Source organism: Pseudophryne corroboree, chromosome 2 (genome assembly GCF_028390025.1).
Source record: "Pseudophryne corroboree isolate aPseCor3 chromosome 2, aPseCor3.hap2, whole genome shotgun sequence".
NCBI lineage: Eukaryota > Metazoa > Chordata > Amphibia > Anura > Myobatrachidae > Pseudophryne > Pseudophryne corroboree.
In genome coordinates, this window is record NC_086445.1 from 235,108,764 (window position 1) to 235,128,469 (window position 19,706).

The following is a 19,706-nucleotide window of genomic DNA, read 5'->3' on the forward strand; positions in this document are numbered from 1 at the left end:
TGAGATTTGCGCAGCGAGCCAGAGCCGGGCCATAGCTACGTTTATGGTTATTGCCTGCAGCGCTGGCTTCAGCGGCCTTCTCAGTATATGCACTTACGGCGGTGCGGTATTCTCAGTCCCGTCATGGCTGTCACTGCTGCGCTTGTGGTCTTCTGCTGGATGTGTGTCCTTTGTGTGCTCCGGCCGCCGCTTCCATCCCTGTGGCCGCTGTGCGCACCTGGGCGCGTGGAGTTCTGCTGTTGCGGCCTTCGCCGCCATTGTTGTTTTACACATGGTTTCAGAGTACTTCTTTCCCCTTCAGTCTCCGTCAATGGGCGCAGCCATTTTGGATCTGGATCACATGTCACTAGTTTTACCTATCCCCAGTGCTGCTGGAGCCAGGTCATAATTGTCGGCCAATCCCTGCTATCCAGCAGGTATAAATATCCTGTCCCAGCACCCAGAGAGTTGTCAGTGCTTCAAATGTCTCTCCAGCGATTCCAGTGTGCAGTTCACTGTGGACTCTCCTGTGGACCTTCCCTGCGGTTTAGCCTGACTCCCTGGTGCCTTCTCTCTGTGGTGCAGTTCCAGCTCTCCTGTGCAAAAGCTCTGTGGTGCTACCAGCCTCCTTTGTTCCTGCACCCAGCGCTAGCAGAGTATATCTCCCTGGCTTTCCAGCAGCCACCCTCTAGCAGTTCTCTGTTTACCTCTCAACCAGTATTCACCCTTACTGTGGAATACAAATCCTGCGAATCCCAGTATTACTTACAGTTTACCTGCAAACCCCAGCTTTGCTCACAGTTACCTGCGAACCCCAGCTTCGCTCACAGTTACCTGCGTACCCCAGCTTCGCTCACAGTTACCTGCGAACCCCAGCTTCGCTCACAGTTACCTGCAAACTCTAGCTTTGCTCACAGTTACCTGCGAACCCCAGCTTCACTTTCAGTTCACCTGTGAATCCCAGCATCACCTTAAAACCTCACCTGGGCTCCCAAGTATTATACAGGACTTTCATTTATTGTATGATTGTTTATCCTGGACTTTTAATGATTTAATAAAAAACATTCAAAGATACCTCCTATTGTCGTGGTCATGCTTCGGGCATTTGGGTACTACTGCTTAAGTGCATGTCTAGGAGTCCTCTCTCTCCTCCTAAATTCCGGTATCCATCAGCCCCTACAACTGAGGCTTCCAACTACTGACACCAGCCCTCAGTTGTGACAGTAAGCACTGACCTAATGGATTCGGTCGGAGACCAAGTCCAAGGGACCAGGCCGATGCAAGAACTGGCAGCCCGTCTTGAACACCAAGAGGCTGCACAAGGCCATGTTATCCTGTGTCTCCAGGATCTCTCCTCCCGACTGGATGAAATTCAAGCTACCCTCCGTGGTTCAGGGGCATCCAGTATGCCGACAGTAGTACCTCCGGTGGTATCCCCACCCACCATACCCGTTACTCCTCCACGTCTCCACTTGCCGACACCTGCCAAGTATGATGGATCCTCAAAAGCCTGCAGGGGTTTCCTGAACCAGTGCGAGATCCTCTTTGAGTTGCAACCCAGCAGTTTTCCTACAGACCGCACTAAAGTTGCATACATGATCTCCTTACTCAGTGGCTCCGCCCTAGACTGGGCATCACCCCTATGGGAAAAATCAGATATCCTGCTGTCATCCTACTCCGACTTCGTGGCTACATTCAGATGTATCTTTGATGAGCCAGGTCGAGTGTCGTCAGCTTCTTCTGAGATCCTTTGGCTGCGTCAGGGGACACGAACTGTCGGGCAGTATTTAGTACAATTCCAGACTTTGGCATCTGAAGTCTCCTGGAACGAGGAAGCCCTCTATGCAGCTTTCTGGCAAGGCCTATCGGAACGTATTAAGGATGAGCTCGCCACTAGAGACTTACCCGCAAAATTGAATGAGCTCATATCACTCTGCACTAAAGTTGACCTACGGTTCCGTGAAAGGGCTATGGAGCGAGGCAGGTCAACAGTTTATAAGACTCTTTCTGCTCCTCCTCCTCGTCAGCCGTCTCCATCCAAAGACGAACCTATGCAGATAGGTCACTCATGACTTTCTCCAGCAGAGCACAGAAGACGTCTATCCAATTGCCTTTGCCTATACTGTGCTGCACCTACCTACCTTATTAATGCCTGTCTCGAGCGTCCGGGAAACTCCAAATCATAGGCCGCCAAGGAGAGGGTCGGCTAGGAGTAATGTATTCTTCTCCGTCTTCAAGTGACTGCAACCTCTCAGTTTCTCTTCAGGTAGCTCAGTGTACCAAGAATCTTCTTGCCTTATTGGATTCTGGAGCAGCTGGAAACTTTATTACTGAGAAGTTCATTAAGCAGTGGTCTCTTCCCACTGAGAGACTTTCATCTCCTATATCTTTAACTGCCGTGGACGGCAGTAGGATTCCTGATGCAGTGATTACCTCCAAGACCCTACCTATCCGTCTGAAGGTAGGGGTTCTGCATACATAGTTGATTTCCTTCCTGGTAATCCCAAGGGCCACTCATCCTGTGGTTCTAGACCTCCCATGGCTCCATATGCATAATCCCCAAATTGATTGGAAGATGACCCATATCCTGACATGGGGTCCTTCCTGTTCCAATACATGTCTACATAAAGTGCTTCCAGTTTGCAAATCTTCCTCTAAGTCTCCAGATGTTCCACCTTCTCCATATCAGGATTTCACCAATGTTTTCAGCAAGTCTTCAGCCGATATTCTTCCTCCCCATAGGGAATGGGACTGTCCTATCGATCTCGTTCCAGGGAAAACTCCTCCTCGTGGACGCACATATCCATTGTCGGTGCCTGAGACCCACTCCATGGAGGAGTATATCAAGGAAAATATGGCTAAAGGCTTCATCCGGCCTTCCTCTTCTCCAGCTGGCGCAGGCTTCTTCTTCGTGAATGAAGAAAGAAGGCGGCCTGCGGCCTTGTATTGACTACCGGGGTCTGAATGACATCACAGTGAAAAATCGGTACCCTCTGCCGCTTATCACCGAGTTGTTTGACCACGTCAGTGGAGCCACTATCTTCACTAAGTTAGACCCGAGGGGTGCTTATAATCTCATCCGATGCCGGAAGGGTGACGAGTGGAAGACCGCTTTTAACACCTGTTACGGACATTACGAGTACTTCGTCATGCCTTTCGGACTCAGCAATGCCCCAGCTGTATTCCAACACTTTGTGAATGAAATCTTCAGAGATATCCTGTATCGTCATGTTGTTGTTTATCTCGATGATATCCTTATCTTTGCAAATGATCTGGAGGAACATCGGTTCTAGGTGAAAGAAGTTTTGTCCCGTCTTCGTACCAACCATTTGTATTGCAAACTGGAAAAGTGCGTCTTTGAAGTTAAATCCATCCCGTTCCTGGGGTACATTGTATGCGGTTACGGGCTTGAGATGGACCCCGAGAAGCTTTTCATTTGTTAAAACAAAGATTCGTCTCTGCTCCGGTTTTGAAACAGCCTATCACCCTCAAACCAATGGGCAAACAGAGGGTGAATCAAGATTTGAAGGCCTTCCTCCGTATCTACGTATCCTCTTCCGAGGACAATTGGGTTCAACTTCTCCCATGGGCTGAATTCTGCCACAGGGGACAGTGATGGGGAGATGCAGGGGGAGATGCATTCCTTGCTAAAGGGGTGCAACTTATGATTGAGGCTATTAGGGACATTTTACACATTACTGATAAGGTACCTGAGCCTGCATAGGAGATTTACTTTACTGATACTAAGAATTCCTCTATTACATTCCCTGCATCTAAGGAATTAAACGCATTGTTTGAAATATCCTGGGAAAACCCGGAGAAAAAATTCTAGATCCCAAAACGGGTTCTGATTGCTTCTCCTTTCCCTGAAGAGGATAGGAAAAAGTGGCAAATCCCACCTGTAGTAGACGCTTCTGTGTCTAGGTTGTCTAAAAAAGTGTTTTTACCTGTCCCTGGGTCCACCGCTTTTAAAAGAGCTGGCTGACCTTAAGATTGAGACTACCCTCAAATCATTATACACAGCTACTGGCGTAGCTTTAAGGCCTACTATTGCTTGTGCGTGGATTTCTAAAGCCATAGTAAAGTGGTCAGGCACATTACCATAGGAATTAGATTCTATGGATAGAAGTGAATTTGAATTGTTCTTACGTCACATACTAGACTCTGCAGGTTTTATGGTGGAGGCCATGAAAGACCTTGGCCATCTCAATGCGAGGGCTTCTTCCATGGCTGTTTCGGCACACAGGGGACTTTGGCTGCGCAAATAGACTGAGGATGCGGAATCCAAGAAGAGTGAGAAGAACCTACCCTTCACAGGTGAGGCTCTGTTTGGGGAAGCGTTAGATGCGTGGATCTCCATGGCAACTGCATGTAAGTCAACATTCCTTCCCTCAGCTACACCACCTACTAGGAAATCTTATCCTACGCCTACCATGCAGTCCTTTCAGACCATGAAAGTTGAAAAGTCCAAACCCCCTTCCACTTTCTTTAGAGGAAGTCGGGGGAAATCCATAAAACCTGCTCCAGCAGGTTCACAGGAACAGAAACCTGATTCTGCTTCCTCAAAATCCTTGGCATGACGGTGGACCTCTCAGTCTGGAGATTGGGCAGGTGGAAGCAAGATTAAGAAATTTCAGTCATGTCTGGTTGTCATCAGGCCTAGACCCCTGGGTACACGAAATTGTTACCCAGGGGTACAGACTGGAGTTTCAAGAACTTCCACCTCACAGATTCTTCAACTCAGGCTTACCATCTTTGCTGACAGAAAGTGCTATCCTTCAGGAAGCCATTCAAAAATTGCTAAAGTCAAATGTTATTGTTCCAGTTCCACCTCACTTAACAAACAAGAGTTATTACTCAAACCTGTTTGTGGTACCGAAACCGGATGGTTCGGTCAGGCCAATATTGAATCTAAAGTCGTTGAACCCTTATTTGAGGGAATTCAAATTCAAGATGGAGTCTCTGAGAGCGGTGATCTCAAGTCTGGAGGAGGAGGAATTTCTAGTATCCCTGGATATCAAGGATGCGTACCTTCACACTCTGATCTGGCCATCTCACCAGGCTTATCTCAGATTTGCGCTACTGAACTGTCACTATCCGTTCCAGGCATTGCAATTTGGCCTCTCCACGGCACTGAGGGTGTTCACCAAGGTCATGGCGGAGATGATGCTACTCCTCCGAAAGCAGGGGGTGAACATAATTCCTTACCTGGACGATCTGCTGATAAAAGCGTCTTCCAGAGAGAAGCTGTTACAGAGCATTGCTCTCTCAACTCAACTACTCCAGGATCATGGGTGGATCCTGAATCTTCCAAAGTTGCATTTGGAGCCGACATGGAGACTGTCCTTCCTGGGGATGATCCTCGACACGGAAGTACAGAGGTTGTTTCTGCCAGAGGAGAAAGCGTTGGTGATACAAGCAATGGTCCGGGATGTCCTGAAGCCTGCCCGGGTATTGGTTCATCAGTGCATTCATCTTCTAGGAAAGATGGTTGCCTCTTAGGAGGCTCTACAGTACAGAAGATTTCATGCATGGTCTTTCCAACTGGATCTCCTGGACAAATGGTCGGGATCTCATCTTCACATGCACCGGAGGATACGTCTGTCACCGAAAGCCAGAATATCGCTCCTCTGGTGGCTGCAAACTTCTCACCTACTAGAGGGCTGCACGTTCGGTATTCAGAATTGGATCCTCCTAACCATGGATGCAAGTCTCAGAGGTTGGGGAGCAGTCACCCAAGGGGAAAACTTCCAAGGAAAGTGTTCAAGTCTGGAATCCATCCTTTAGATAAATATTCTGGAACTAAGTGCCGTGTACAACGAAGGAACGAAGAGCAGAGCTGCAATGTCAGAGGTAACAGAAATCATCCTCTGGGCGGAAAAGCACGCGGTGGGAGTGGACAGCTGGGAAGCGGACTTCCTCAGCAGACACGATCTCCATCCAGCCTCAACAAGAAGCTTCGGAGGTACTGTTCCAGGTCGAGAGACCCACAGGCACTGGCGGTGGACGCCCTGGTAACTCCGTGGGTGTTCAAGTCAGTGTATGTGTTTCCTCCTCTTCCACTCATCCCAAGGATTCTCAAACTAATAAAAAGAACGAGAGTTCAGGTGATCCTCATTGCTCCGGACTGGCCAAGATGGGCTTGGTACGCAGATCTTCTGGAGTTACTGTTGGAAGATCCGAGGCCTCTTCCTCTTCGAGAGGACCTTCTGCAACAGGGGCCATTCGCTTATCAAGATTTACCACGGCTACGTTTGACAGCATGGAGGTTGAACGCCAGATCTTAGCTCAGAAGGGCATTCCGAACAAGGTTATTCCTACCCTGATACAGGCTAGGAAAGGAGTAACGTCTAAACATTACCATCGAATTTGGAAAAAGTACGTGTCTTGGTGTGAATCCAAGAAGTTTTCTGCGGTGGAGTTTCAACTAGGGCGGTTTCTCCTCTTTCTGCAAGCAGGTGTGGATGTGGGCCTGGGGTTGGGCTCCATAAAAGTCCAGATTTCGGCCTTGTCCATTTTCTTCCAGAAACAATTGACTGCCCTCCCTGAGGTTCAGAGTTTCTTGAAAGGGGTTCTGCACATTCAGCCTCCCTTTGTGCCTCCTACGGCACTTTGGGATCTTAATGTGGTGCTGCAGTTGCTGCAGTCGGATTGGTTCGAACCTTTACAGAAGGTTGATGTCAAGTTCCTTACTTGGTGTTACGATCCTGATGCTCAGGACAGGGGAGATCTTATGCAGTGAGTCCAGAGCACCAGGACGTGATGCTGGGATAGGGAAATGGAATGGAAATAGCCCCTAGCACCCTACCTCCGTTGTCTTACCCGTGTTGTCAATTCACGCCTGAACGACTATGGTTTCTTGGGCCCACGGCAGCCGCGTTTGAAGGGCGGATTAGGTCTGCCCAACTCCGATGCCCCCAGGTCTTAAAGAGAGACAAAGCGTGAACTGAGACAGGGTAATAACAAGGGGACCTCTAACTAAAACAACCAAGCTAGGGGCTACTAATTACCTGAAAACTAAACGCATGTGCGGCACGCCGCCAAAAGAAAAGAACTACAAAGGATACCACTGTCCACTCCCCCACACGGCACCGCCGAGTTCCGGGGAGGACAGTGAAAGCGGAAACCTCCGCAAAAGCACCAACTCAAAGAAACGCAAATACTAAGCGGCCTAGGCCGCAACACGCTTGCAGAAGCCGCTACTCACGAAACCGGGCGAGAACCCCAGATGACAGTAACAGGTTCACAAGGACCAGAAGGATTCCCAGGACCGGCTTCAGAACTTCAGAATACAAGAGGGCAGGGAGCAGGATCGACCAGATGCAGCTGACCAGGAACAAACTTCTACAAGGCAGGAACAGCATACAGGAAGCTATCACCGGCATTTGTGTGAGACACTGAGGAGGCATATAACAGGGAACCCTCCAATGGCAGTACAGAGCCTAATTGATAAATGTCGTGCAGCTGCCTTGCTGCACGACCAGGGGAGAACAGGTGAGTAATCTTATGGCAACGGGGTACGCGGTCCACCGGTGGCGTCCCCGTTGCCATGGACCCGGCGGCCCTGCACGCACGGCGTCCTAGCGTTGCCAGGGACCCGGCGGCTATCGCGCGCACGGCGTCCCGCGTTGTTAGGTGCCGTGCGGAAGCAGGGAGAGAGAAAGGCGCGGTGGCCGTGACCGCTGCTCTGTCAGGGCACGGCCGAACACCGCCGCGCCTAACAGTACCCCCCCCCTTGAGGAGGGGTTAAAGAACCCCTAGAGCCGGGTTTCTGAGGAAACTCCTGAAAGAATATCTTCTTAAGTTTAGGAGCATGTAAATCCTTATCCAACACCCAAGACCTTTCTTCAGGGCCATAACCTTTCCAGTGGATTAAAAAATAAAGCCGGCCACGAGAAAGCTTAGAATCTAAAACCTTCTCCACCAAGAACTCTTGTTGTCCCTGAACATCCACTGGAGATGTACCCTGGGAAGTCCTCCGAGGAAATCTCCTGGAAGAAAAATACTGTTTCAAAAGGGAACAATGAAAAGTATTTCCAATTTTGAGTGATCTCGGCAAACGTAGCCGAAAAGCAACTGGGTTAACTTTCTTAATGATAAGGAATGGTCCAATAAATTTGGGTCCCAATCTAGCCGAGGGTTGTCGGAGCTTGATGTTGCGAGTTGACAACCACACCTTATCTCCCACCTTAAAAGTGCAAGGACGTCCGAGCCTATCAGAAAATTTCTTTTCTCGGAAGGCAGCTTTTTTCAGGGCAAGGTGCACCTTTCTCCAAATCGTTCTGAGATGGGAGGTTAAGGTCAACGAGGAGACTGGAGAATGAGGGAAAAAAGAGTTGGCTCTAGGATGAAAGCCAAAGACCGAAAAGAATGGGGACTCCTTGGTGGAAGAATGACAAGAGTTATTATAGGCAAATTCAGCTAAAGGAAGAAATTCAGACCAATCATTCTGAAGTTTGGCCGAATAGAACCGTAAATACTGTTTTAACGACTGATTAACTCGTTCGGTTTGTCCGTTAGATTGTGGATGGTACCCAGATGTTAAAGAGAGTTTCATATTCAATGAGGAACAAAAACGTTTCCAGAAACGGGCGATGAATTGCGGACCCCGATCAGAAACAATATCCCTGGGCAACCCATGGAGCCTGAACACATGGCGGAGAAACAAGACTGCCAACCCTTGAGCAGAGGGTAATCGGGGAAGAGCAATGAAGTGAGCCATTTTACTAAAACGATCTACTACCACCCAAATGACTCGAAATCCGGCTGAAAGAGGAAGGTCCACAGCGAAATCCATGGATATATGTGACCATGGCATGAGAGGAACGGCTAAAGGTATGAGTTGCCCGATCGGCAACGAACGAGAAACCTTATGCTGTGCACAAACCTGACAGGAATGGACAAATTCCCTTACATCTTTAGAAAGATTAGGCCACCACACCGAGCGAGAGACTAACTCCAAGGTCTTAGTGATACCTGGATGACCAGAGACTTTGTTGTCATGAAACTCAGCTAAAACAGTGCCTCTCAGAAATTCAGGGACGAAGAGACGATCAGCAGGAGTAAGTTTGGGAGCCTGCTGTTGAAGCTGGACTAACTTAGTAAATAAATCCTGTGTGAGGCCTGCCCAGATTACAGATGATGGAACTATGGGGGTAGTAACAGGATGGTTATTGTGAACCGGAAGAAAACAACGTGACAGGGCATCAGCTTTCGTATTCTTGGAACCGGGCCTGAAGGTGATAATAAACCTGAAATGAGTAAAAAACAATGCCCAACATGCCTGCCGAGCATTACGCCGTTTAGCTGACTCAATATACTGCAGGTTCTTATGGTCAGTAAACACTGTAATGGTATGCCTAGCTCCCTCCAGCCAATGCCTCCACTCCTCGAAAGCCCATTTAACTGCCAGCAATTCTCGATTACCAACATCATAGTTGGATTCTGCAGAGGAGAATTTCCTGGACATGAAGGCACAAGGGTGTAATTCCTGAGACTCCGGATCTTCCTGAGAAAGGATAGCCCCCACTCCAACCTTTGAGGCATCTACCTCAACTATAAAGGGGAGCTCCGGGTTAGGGTGCCTGAGAACAGGAGCCGAGACAAAGGCCTGCTTCAAGGCCAGAAAGGCAGACTCAGCTTCAGGCGACCAACTGGAAGGGTCCGCTCCTTTTTTAGTCAATGCTACTATAGGAGCGACCAAGTCAGAAAAGGTATGAATGAAACGCCTATAATAATTTGCAAACCCTAAAAAGCGCTGAATTGCTTTTAAATTCGTGGGTTGCGCCCAATTAAGGATGGCCTGGAGTTTTTTCGGTTCCATGAAAAACCCCTGGGGAGAAATAATATACCCAAGAAGGACACTTCTGTGATGTGGAAATCACATTTCTCCAGTTTAGCGTATAAATGATTCTCCCGTAGTTTTTGAAGGACCAGTCGCACATGGGAAATATGTTGTTCCATAGACTCAGAGAAAATCAAAATGTCATCTAAGTAAACGACTACGAATTTCCCTAGAAAGTCACGAAGAACATCATTAATGAGGTCTTGAAATACCGCAGGAGCATTTGACAGCCCAAACGGCATCACCAAGTATTCATAATGACCCGACTGTGTGCTGAAAGCCGTCTTCCACTCATCCCCAGATCTTATTCGGATGAGATTGTAAGCTCCTCTAAGATCGATCTTAGAGAAGATAACGGCAGAGCGTAACTGATCAAACAGTACTGAAATCAAGGGCAAGGGGTAGGTGTTTTTAACAGAAATTTTATTCAGAGCCCGAAAATCAATACACGGTCTGAGCGACCCATCTTTTTTCTCAACAAAAAAGAACCCTGCACTCAAAGGAGATTTTGAGGGCCTAATGAAGCCTTTTTTCAGGCTCTCCTGAATATAATTATCCATAGCCGTGGTTTCCGGCCCAGCCAGGGCATATAATCTCCCCTTTGGTAAAGTGGCACCTGGGATTAAATCAATAGCGCAATCATAGGACCGATGGGGAGGCAGAATGTCCGCATTACCCTTGGAGAAAACATCGGCAAAATCCTGATATTCCAAAGGAATAAGTTCTGGGGTAACTGCCGCAACCCGGACTGGATGGGAAATACACTCCTTTACACAAAAAGGACCCCATTGGGAAATCTCCCCAGACCGCCAATCTATGGTGGGATTATGAAAGGCAAGCCAGGGATGACCCAAGACTACTGGAACTGCCGGACAATGTGTAAGGTAAAATTCTATTTTTTCTGAATGTAGGGCCCCCACTGTCAGTTGTACTGGAGGTGTGCGGTGAGTAATTACCCCATTGGAAAGCGGACCACCATCCAAGCCGTGCATGGTGATACGTTTATCCAAAGGTATCTGCGGAACGCCTAAAGCCTTAGCCCAACCTAAATCCATAACATTTCCTGCAGCTCCACTGTCGACGAAGGCCGACACCAACGAACTGAGGCTACCAAAGGAAATCTTTACAGGAACTAATAAAGAATCATTAGAGGAGATTAACTGCAGACCCAAGTGAACCCCCTCACAATTCACTTGGTCAGAGCGTTTCCCGGCTTATTCGGGCAACCACGTGCGATATGTCCCTTGCCACCACAATACAAACAATGACCAGAATTTAACCTTCTGGTTCTTTCCTCTGGGGACAGCCGGGAGAGACCCATTTGCATGGGCTCCTCGACGTCCTCAGGGAAAGTATACACACATGGACTAGGCCTAAAAGTTGTTCCTCTTTTAGCCCTCCGCTCTCGGAGACGACGATCAATTTTAATAGCGAGCTCCATGAGTTTGTCTAGAGTCTCAGGAGCGGGGTACTGAAGGAGACTGTCTTTAATAACTTCAGACAAACCGAGGCGAAACTGACTGCGCAGGGCCGGGTCATTCCAGCCACAGTCGTTCGACCAACGGCGAAACTCGGTACAATACGCCTCTGCAGGATTTTTACCTTGCTTAAGGGCACGCAGGTGGCTCTCAGCAGATGCTTCTCTATCTGGGTCGTCATATAAAAGGCCTAAGGACTTAAAAAAGGCGTCTACTGATAACAAGGCAGCATCATCCGCTCTTAGCCCAAAAGCCCAGGTCTGTGGATCACCTTGGAGTAAAGACATCACAATCCCGACCCGTTGAGACTCAGTACCAGAGGAACGGGGCCTTAAACAAAAATAAAGCTTACAAGCTTCCTTAAAATTAAAGAAATCTTTTCGGTTACCCGAAAAACGGTCAGGTAAATGCATTTTTGGTTCTGGAACCATACTCGGGGAGGCTCGCAAAAGATCTTCCTGCGATCTCACCCGCAGAGTAAGGTCCTGAACCATCTGAGTTAATTCCTGAATCTGGTTGACCAAAAGCTGACTGGGATTTGGCCCTAAAACTGCCGGATTCATGAGGCCGAATTTCTAGGCCCACCAATACAAAGGAAAAAGAATTATACCCCTTTTTGTTGGCCGGTGATAATGTTACGATCCTGATGCTCAGGACAGGGGAGATCTTATGCAGTGAGTCCAGAGCACCAGGACGTGATGCTGGGATAGGGAAATGGAATGGAAATAGCCCCTAGCACCCTACCTCCGTTGTCTTACCCGTGTTGTCAATTCACGCCTGAACGACTATGGTTTCTTGGGCCCACGGCAGCCGCGTTTGAAGGGCGGATTAGGTCTGCCCAACTCCGATGCCCCCAGGTCTTAAAGAGAGACAAAGCGTGAACTGAGACAGGGTAATAACAAGGGGACCTCTAACTAAAACAACCAAGCTAGGGGCTACTAACTACCTGAAAACTAAACGTATGTGCGGCACGCCGCCAAAAGAAAAGAACTACAAAGGATACCACTGTCCACTCCCCCACACGGCACCGCCGAGTTCCGGGGAGGACAGTGAAAGCGGAAACCTCCGCAAAAGCACCAACTCAAAGAAACGCAAATACTAAGCGGCAGAAGCCGCTACTCACGAAACCGGGCGAGAACCCCAGATGACAGTAACAGGTTCACAAGGACCAGAAGGATTCCCAGGACCAGCTTCAGAACTTCAGAATACAAAAGGGCAGGGAGCAGGATCGACCAGATGCAGCTGACCAGGAACAAACTTCTACAAGGCAGGAACAGCATACAGGAAGCTATCACCGGCGTTTGTGTGAGACACTGAGGAGGCATATAACAGGGAACCCTCCAATGGCAGTACAGAGCCTAATTGATAAATGTCGTGCAGCTGCCTTGCTGCACGACCAGGGGAGAACAGGTGAGTAATCTTATGGCAACGGGGAACGCGGTCCACCTGTGGCGTCCCCGTTGCCATGGACCCGGCGGCCCTGCACGCACGGCATCCTAGCGTTGCCAGGGACCCGGCGGCTATCGCGCGCACGGCGTCCCGGCGTTGCTAGGAGCCGTGCGGAAGCAGGGAGAGAGAGAGGCGCGGCGGCCGTGACCGCTGCTCTGTCAGGGCACGGCCGAACACCGCCGCGCCTAACACTTGGAAGACGGTCACACTATTGGCATTAGCATCTGCTAGACGTGTGTCAGAATTGGGGGCATTGTTCTGCAAGAGCCCCTGCTTTATTTTCCATGAAGATAGAGCTGAGCTCAGGACGCGTCAGCAATTTCTTCCGAAGGTTGTGTCGGCTTTTCATATCAACCAACCGATTGTGGTGCCAGTGGCTACTGACTCCTCAATCACTTCAAAATCCTTGGATGTTGTAAGGGCTTTGAAGATTTATGTGAATAGAACTTCTCGTCACAGAAAGTCGGACGCTCTGTTTGTCCTTTATGATCCCAACAAGGTTGGGTGGCCTGCTTCTAAGCAGACGATTTTTCACGGGATCAGGTCTACTATCCAGCATTCTTATTCTACGGCAGGCTTGCCATGTCCAAAATCTGTTAAGGCCCACTCTACTCGTAAAGTGGGTTCTTCCTGGGCGGCTGCCCAGGGTGTCTCGGCTTTACAACTTTGCCGAACAGCTACTTGGTCAGGATCGAACACGTTTGCTAAGTTCTACAAGTTTGATACTGTGGCCTCTGAGGACCTTAAGTTTGGTCAATTGGTTCTGCTGGAGCATATATACCCACAAGGATAAAAATCCTAGAAGTAAACCAAAAGCGCTGCCTCTACCCCCAATTTTTATAGCTATTATTGCTAAATATCTATATATTCAATTTCACAGTTAATCTTATAACAGATCTTTTTATTAATATACAGAATGTACTCCTAGACATAAACCAATAAAAATTCAGTGCTTGAACTAGAAGAAAGAACTATTTATAAATAGTTCTTTCTTCTAGTTCAAGCACTGAATTAGGAAATTGACAAGCCTCTAGGGCAGAGGTTCCCAAACTGTGTGCCGTGGCTCCCTGGGGTGCCTCGGGACACTTGCAGGGGTGCCTCAGGTTGGTGGTCCAGGACCAATTCAAATTATTCATGGTCAATATAATAGGCAAAACCAGAGCTGGTGGCTGCCAGTCATAAAATATGTGGCCAAACAGAAGCAAATCTTGTCCCTCACCACACAACTGACCCTAAGGATGACATATAAACGCGATCTACTTTATGTAATATTTCTTTCTAAATTTCTCAATAAGAAATTTTTGGCCTAGGGGTGCCGTGAAAAAAATTCAGATATTCTACGGTGCCGTGATTCAAAAATGTTTGGAAACCACTGCTCTAGGGATTTTAGACATGTGATTAAATGTGTAATTAAATTGCATTGTAATATATTTATGCTGCAGTAAAAAATATATATTTTTTATTATATATGTATATGAATTTTTATCCTTGTGGGTATATATGGTTTGGTATTTTTATAAGGAATGCAATTATCCTTATTGACTGGGAGCAGCAGCATCTACCCATTATAAACATCTTCTTTCTTGGTCAGAGCCAGCTCCCTTTATTGCACACACTGGGGCCCCTGATAATACAAACGGGGGGACCAGTAGGTGCAATTGTATGTGTTCTGCTTGAGCCCCCGTGCTCTCCGTCCCGTACTGGGAGCTTTGGTACATCCCCATGGTAGTAATGTGGACCCCAGCATCCTCTAGGACATAAGAGAAAATAGGATTTTAATTACCTACCGGTAAATCCTTTTCTCATAGTCCGTAGAGGATGCTGGGGGGGCGAACGCCCAGCGCTTCACTTTCCTGCATTTGTTACTTAGTTAAGTACTGCATTGTTACTTGGTTAAGTACTGCATTGTTACTTGGTTAAGTACTGCATTGTTACTTGGTTGAGTACTGTTGTTCAGCCGTTGCTGAATTGTGTCAAGCTCGTTGCTTGGATTTCTGTTGTTATGTGTGAGCTGGTGTGAATCTCACGACTATCTGTGTATTTCCTTCTCTCAAAATATGTCTGTCTCCTAGGGCACAGTTTCTAGACTGAGTCTGGTAGGCGGGGCATAGAGGGAGGAGCCTGCCCACACTATAAAACACTTAAAGTGCCCATGGCTCCCAAGGGACCTGTCTATACCCCATGGTACTAATGTGGACCCCAGCATCCTCTACGGACTACGAGAAAAGGATTTACCGGTAGGTAATAAAATCCTATTTTTACAATCCCCGTAACCCCTTTGTTATCTATTAATTACAACTTTTCCTAAAATGCTACTCATATGCTCATCAATTATGGCTTAAGTAAGTCATGAGAGTAAGGGAATATTAAAACTGTCTCTGTATTGTGTGTTATGAACTTATGATGTTTCTTTTTTTATTACATTGGTAGATTTGTACCCCAACAGTGATCAGCATATATACACACCTTGATGTACTGTACAGATGTTACCAGAACAGAACAGCAGCTTTGCATTGTTGCAAAGAAACTTTACAGAGTTTAAAACTGAAATTGCACATACCCACAATATGGACAAATACATTAGGCCACACCTGTTAATTATTGAATTCAGGTTTTACAATCAGACCCGTTGCCACAACGACTGCTAAGGCGCATGGTGTGTAAAAGTCGACAACGCTCTGCTGATTCCATAGATGAAGTGTACCGAACTTTCACTGGCATTAAAGCACAAAAACTGTGCGGAGAGAGCTTAATGGAATGGGGTTCCATGGCTGAACAGCTGCATGCAAGCCACACATTGCCAATTCCACTGCGAAGCATCAGATGGGTTGGTGTAAAGCATACCGACATTGGACTGCGGAGCACTGGAAATGTGTTCTGTGGAGTGGCAAATCATACTTCTCTGTTTGGCAGCAAGATGGGCGAGTCTGGGTTTGGGGGATGCCGGGAGAACATTGGGGGTCATTCCGACCCGATCGCTCGCTGCAGTTTATCGCAGCGCAGCGATCGGGTTGGAACTGCGCATGCGCCAGTGCCGCAGTGCACCGGCGCATGGCAGCCGTCGTTGCCTAGTGATCGCCTCTGAGGCAGAGGCGGTCGATGGGTGGGAGGGTGCTGGACAGCGGCGTTTAGCCGCCATTTAGGGGGCATGGTCCGGCCAATGCAAGCGTGGCCGGACCATTGGGGGGGTGGGCCGCGGCGGCTGCTTGATGTCACACGCAGCCGATGCGGGCCAGGTAGCGACGAGTATCTCCCGGCCAGCGCGCTAAAGCTGCGCTGGTCGCGAACTACTCTTGAAGTGCAAAGGCATCGCCGCTGTGCGATGCCTTTGCACTTCTGCGCGGGGAGGGGGAAGGGCGGCACTGACATGCGGGGCGGACTAGCGCTGTGCTGGGCGTCCCCCCGCATATCAGTGTGTGATGATAAATTTAGCACAGCTACGATCAACTCGGAGTGACCCCCATTATCTACCTGACTGCACAAATTTCCACAGAAGCACTTCAATATCTTGTGGACAGCCTTCCAAGAAAAGTAGAAGCTGTTATAGCTGCAAAAGGGGGGCCAACTCCATATTAAAGTATATGTATTTGAATACAATGTGATAACAGTCCCTGTTGGTGTAAAGGTCAGGCATCCGAATACTTGTCCATATAGTGTATATTGCTGCAAGGGGATTTTAAACTCCAGCATGAACTTAATAGCACATGGGTGAAAAATGCTGAATGTAGACAGGGCATTTCATTTTCAAATAATTTTAAGCTTTTGTGTTATCTATACAGTACATTGCTGTATTTTTTTCAAAACAATGGGCCTAATTCAGACCTGATCGTAACCGTGCAAAATTTTGCATGGCTACGATCAGTTACTTAGCCATGCGGGGGAACGCCCAGCACAGGGCTAGTCTGGCCGGCTTGTCAGGTCCTACCCACCCTTCCCCCCTGCGCACAGGTACAAAAGCATCGCACGGCGGCAATGCTTTTATACCTGAAGAGTAGCTCCCTACCAGTGCAGCTCCTGCGAGCTGGCAGGGAGCTACCCGTGGCTGTCCGGGCCGCAGCGGCTGCATGTGACACGGTCCGGGCATGCCTGCGTTGCCCGGACCGTGCCCCTAAAACGGCGGGCCAACACCGCCGGCCCACCTGCTCCCATGCTCCCACCCAGCGACCGCCTCTGCCTGTCAATCAGGCAGAGGCGATCGCAGGGCTGAGATGGCTATCGGCTGTCTGGCATGCGAAAATGCACAGCAGTGATCAGATCTGAATCAGGCCCAATGTCATATCTTGTGATCTATCCTCTTCTGATACAGCTGTGTTAACAAAACGCAACTCTTGCCATTTTTTGTCATCATTATTATCATTTCCTTGTTTCTCACTTTCTCTTTATCACAGATTGCAGAAGAATTGTTGTCGCCCATTCAAAGAGAAGCTCCAAGCTCCACCTGGTCACAGATTGCATAGAACATGCTCTGACTGCTGTCTACCCACAGACACGCTACTCTGCTGGCTGGGATGCCAAACTCCTCTTCATACCTCTTTCCTACTTGCCCACTGTATTAGTGGATAATTTACTTGCCAAAGCCGTACTTCTGCTAGATGGTGATCAGAGCAAACAAAAGAATTGTGCCCCTTGACAAAGTTCCAGGAGTTTTTATTGTTGCACTTTTGCATAATGCCCACATGAACCGTTTGGCTCATATATTGTGTGTAAATCTGGCTCTGGTACTGCCCAGTGCCTCCTGAGCCGTTTACCTCCCTCACCGCACATCCCTGGCACTCAAATAAACACACACTGAAAACAAAAATTAAAGACAAGAGCAAGGCAAACATCAATACAGCAGCGATGCTAACCACATGCACATACACTGTTGTGGAATGGAACATTTAAGAGAACGGCAAAAAGCTTTAGCGCTTTTGATGTGAAACAAATTTTCAATGCACTTTAAACACTGCTTTGTACCCGATAGCATACAAGTCTGATTGTGGGGAAACTGCACATGTGCTAGACCCATTCTGTGCATCTTCAGAACGGGTCCTGTGTCCCCGCATGCAATGCCCCCTAAGGTCCCAGCCTGATTGATGTGAAGAAACATCAACATGAAAGCCAGGACTCAAGGGTTCCAGCAAAACATTGCCCAGAGCATCAAACTGCCTCCACCAGCCTCCTTTCTTTCTATAGTGCATCCTGGAGCCATCTCTTTCTCAGGTTAATGACGCACATGCACCATGCTGTCCACATGATATAACAGAAAACATAATTCATCAAAACTGGCCACTATCTTTCATTGCACCATGGTCTAGTTCTGATACTCCTGTGCCTATTGTAGGTGCTTTCAGCATTTTACCAGGTCAGCATGGGCACTTTGACCAGTCTGGGGCTATGGAGCTAGCTGCAATGCATGGTGTGCTCTCACACCTTTCTATCATATGCTGTACAGTATACACGAAGGTGGTTCAATAAGTAAGGTAGCAAAACCTTTCACGTGTATAATGTTTGCCATTTCATTTTAATTTCCCACCAGGCCAGAGCAGGTACTGTAGACCACTGCTTACCCTCATGCAGAAACTGAGTATTAGTCATACTGTCCCAGCAACTTCAGTTGTAAGATGGCGGGGCTGGCAGAAACATAGTCAAACATTGAGATGCATAGTGTGATCAGTTTTCTACATGTAAAGGGCATATCAGCAGCTGAAATTCATTGCCAGCTCTTCGAGGTACTCGGTGATCATGTCATGTCATGGAAACAGGTTTGTGTTTGGTGTACTGCCTTTGATAATGCACGCGCAAGTTGTTGCAATGCTACCACTGGGAGGTATTGGACCATGCTCTCTACAGCCCTGACCTGGCACTGAATGATTTCCATCTCTTTGGACCAGAGCCGGCCCTAACCAATATGATGCCCTAGGCAAGGTTTTGGCTGGTGCCCCCTAGCACTGCCGCTAGTTCTGCAGGAGATGCCTGGCATGAGTAAGCTGGCAGCTCTGCTAACGTCGGGCGCCTTTTGTTTATGAAAATGCATCATATTATTTGCATTACTATGCGGCTAGGATGCACAAGCAGCTTCTGCTGATTAAAATGATATGCAGCATGCCTATATTCTGTGTGCGACTGCGGCTACATTACAGTGATTTCAAGGAATACACTGCAACGTAGCATTTTGTATGCAGATACAGCCGCAGTCACACACAAAATATAGGCATGCCGCATATCATTTTAATCAGCAGAAGCTGCTGGTGCCCCTAAGCATACCAAATGCCCTAGGTATTTGCCTAGTTTGCCTATGCCTAAGGCCGGCTCTGCTTTGGACCACTGATGAAGCAACTGGGTGGGAAGTGATTCATAACTGACTGTGAAGTTGAAGATGCTGTCAAGTCCTGGCATTAGGTGCTTTACACTGTATTCTTCTATGCCAGGATAGATGCATTGGTGTGCCATTGGAACAAATGCTTAGACAAGTATGGGGACTATGTGAAAAAAATGATTTGCACTAAGGCCACATTAGGCCATACTATTGATTATACGTATATGTATCAGTTGAAGCAGGACCAGTGATAGGGTGTTCAGCGCCACCAGCAAATGATAAATGTGCACCCTCCCTCTCATACTTAAGTGTGCATTTGCAAAAAAGGAGTGTGGGCTCATAAGGAAGGGGCGTGGCACACAATAGTACCCCTAATTTAAATAACACCACACAGTAGAATCTTATTCACATTACACCACACTTAGTGTCTCTGATTCACATTACACCACATGATAGTGTTATGTAACACAAAAGTGCCCTTTATTCATATTTCTTCAGACAGTAGTGCCCCTCTTTCACGTTACGCCACAGTAATGCCCCTTATTCACATTAGATCACACAGTAGTGCCCCTTATAGTCTATAGATCATCTCATCTCTAAGTGCTGCCTCTGGACATGTCAGCGGGGACATCCCAACCCAGCAATAAGCCGGATCAGG

The 19,706-nt window shown here is 48.0% G+C and overlaps 1 protein-coding gene and 1 long non-coding RNA gene across 4 annotated transcripts in view; one reads left to right on the forward strand and one right to left on the reverse strand.

The window, feature by feature from the left end:
* Window positions 1–17,717, forward strand: part of LOC135011587 (retinol dehydrogenase 16-like) — a 52,487-nt gene extending 34,770 nt beyond the window's left edge. Inside the window, exon 4 of the mRNA XM_063952474.1 lies at window positions 17,139–17,717. Within this exon, the coding sequence (XP_063808544.1) occupies window positions 17,139–17,380 (242 nt within the window). The 3' untranslated portion in view covers window positions 17,381–17,717. The remainder of the gene's footprint in view (window positions 1–17,138) is intronic.
* Window positions 1–19,706, reverse strand: part of LOC135011603 (uncharacterized) — a 307,553-nt gene that overhangs the window by 184,010 nt on the left and 103,837 nt on the right. The gene's annotated exons all lie outside the window — the stretch shown is intronic.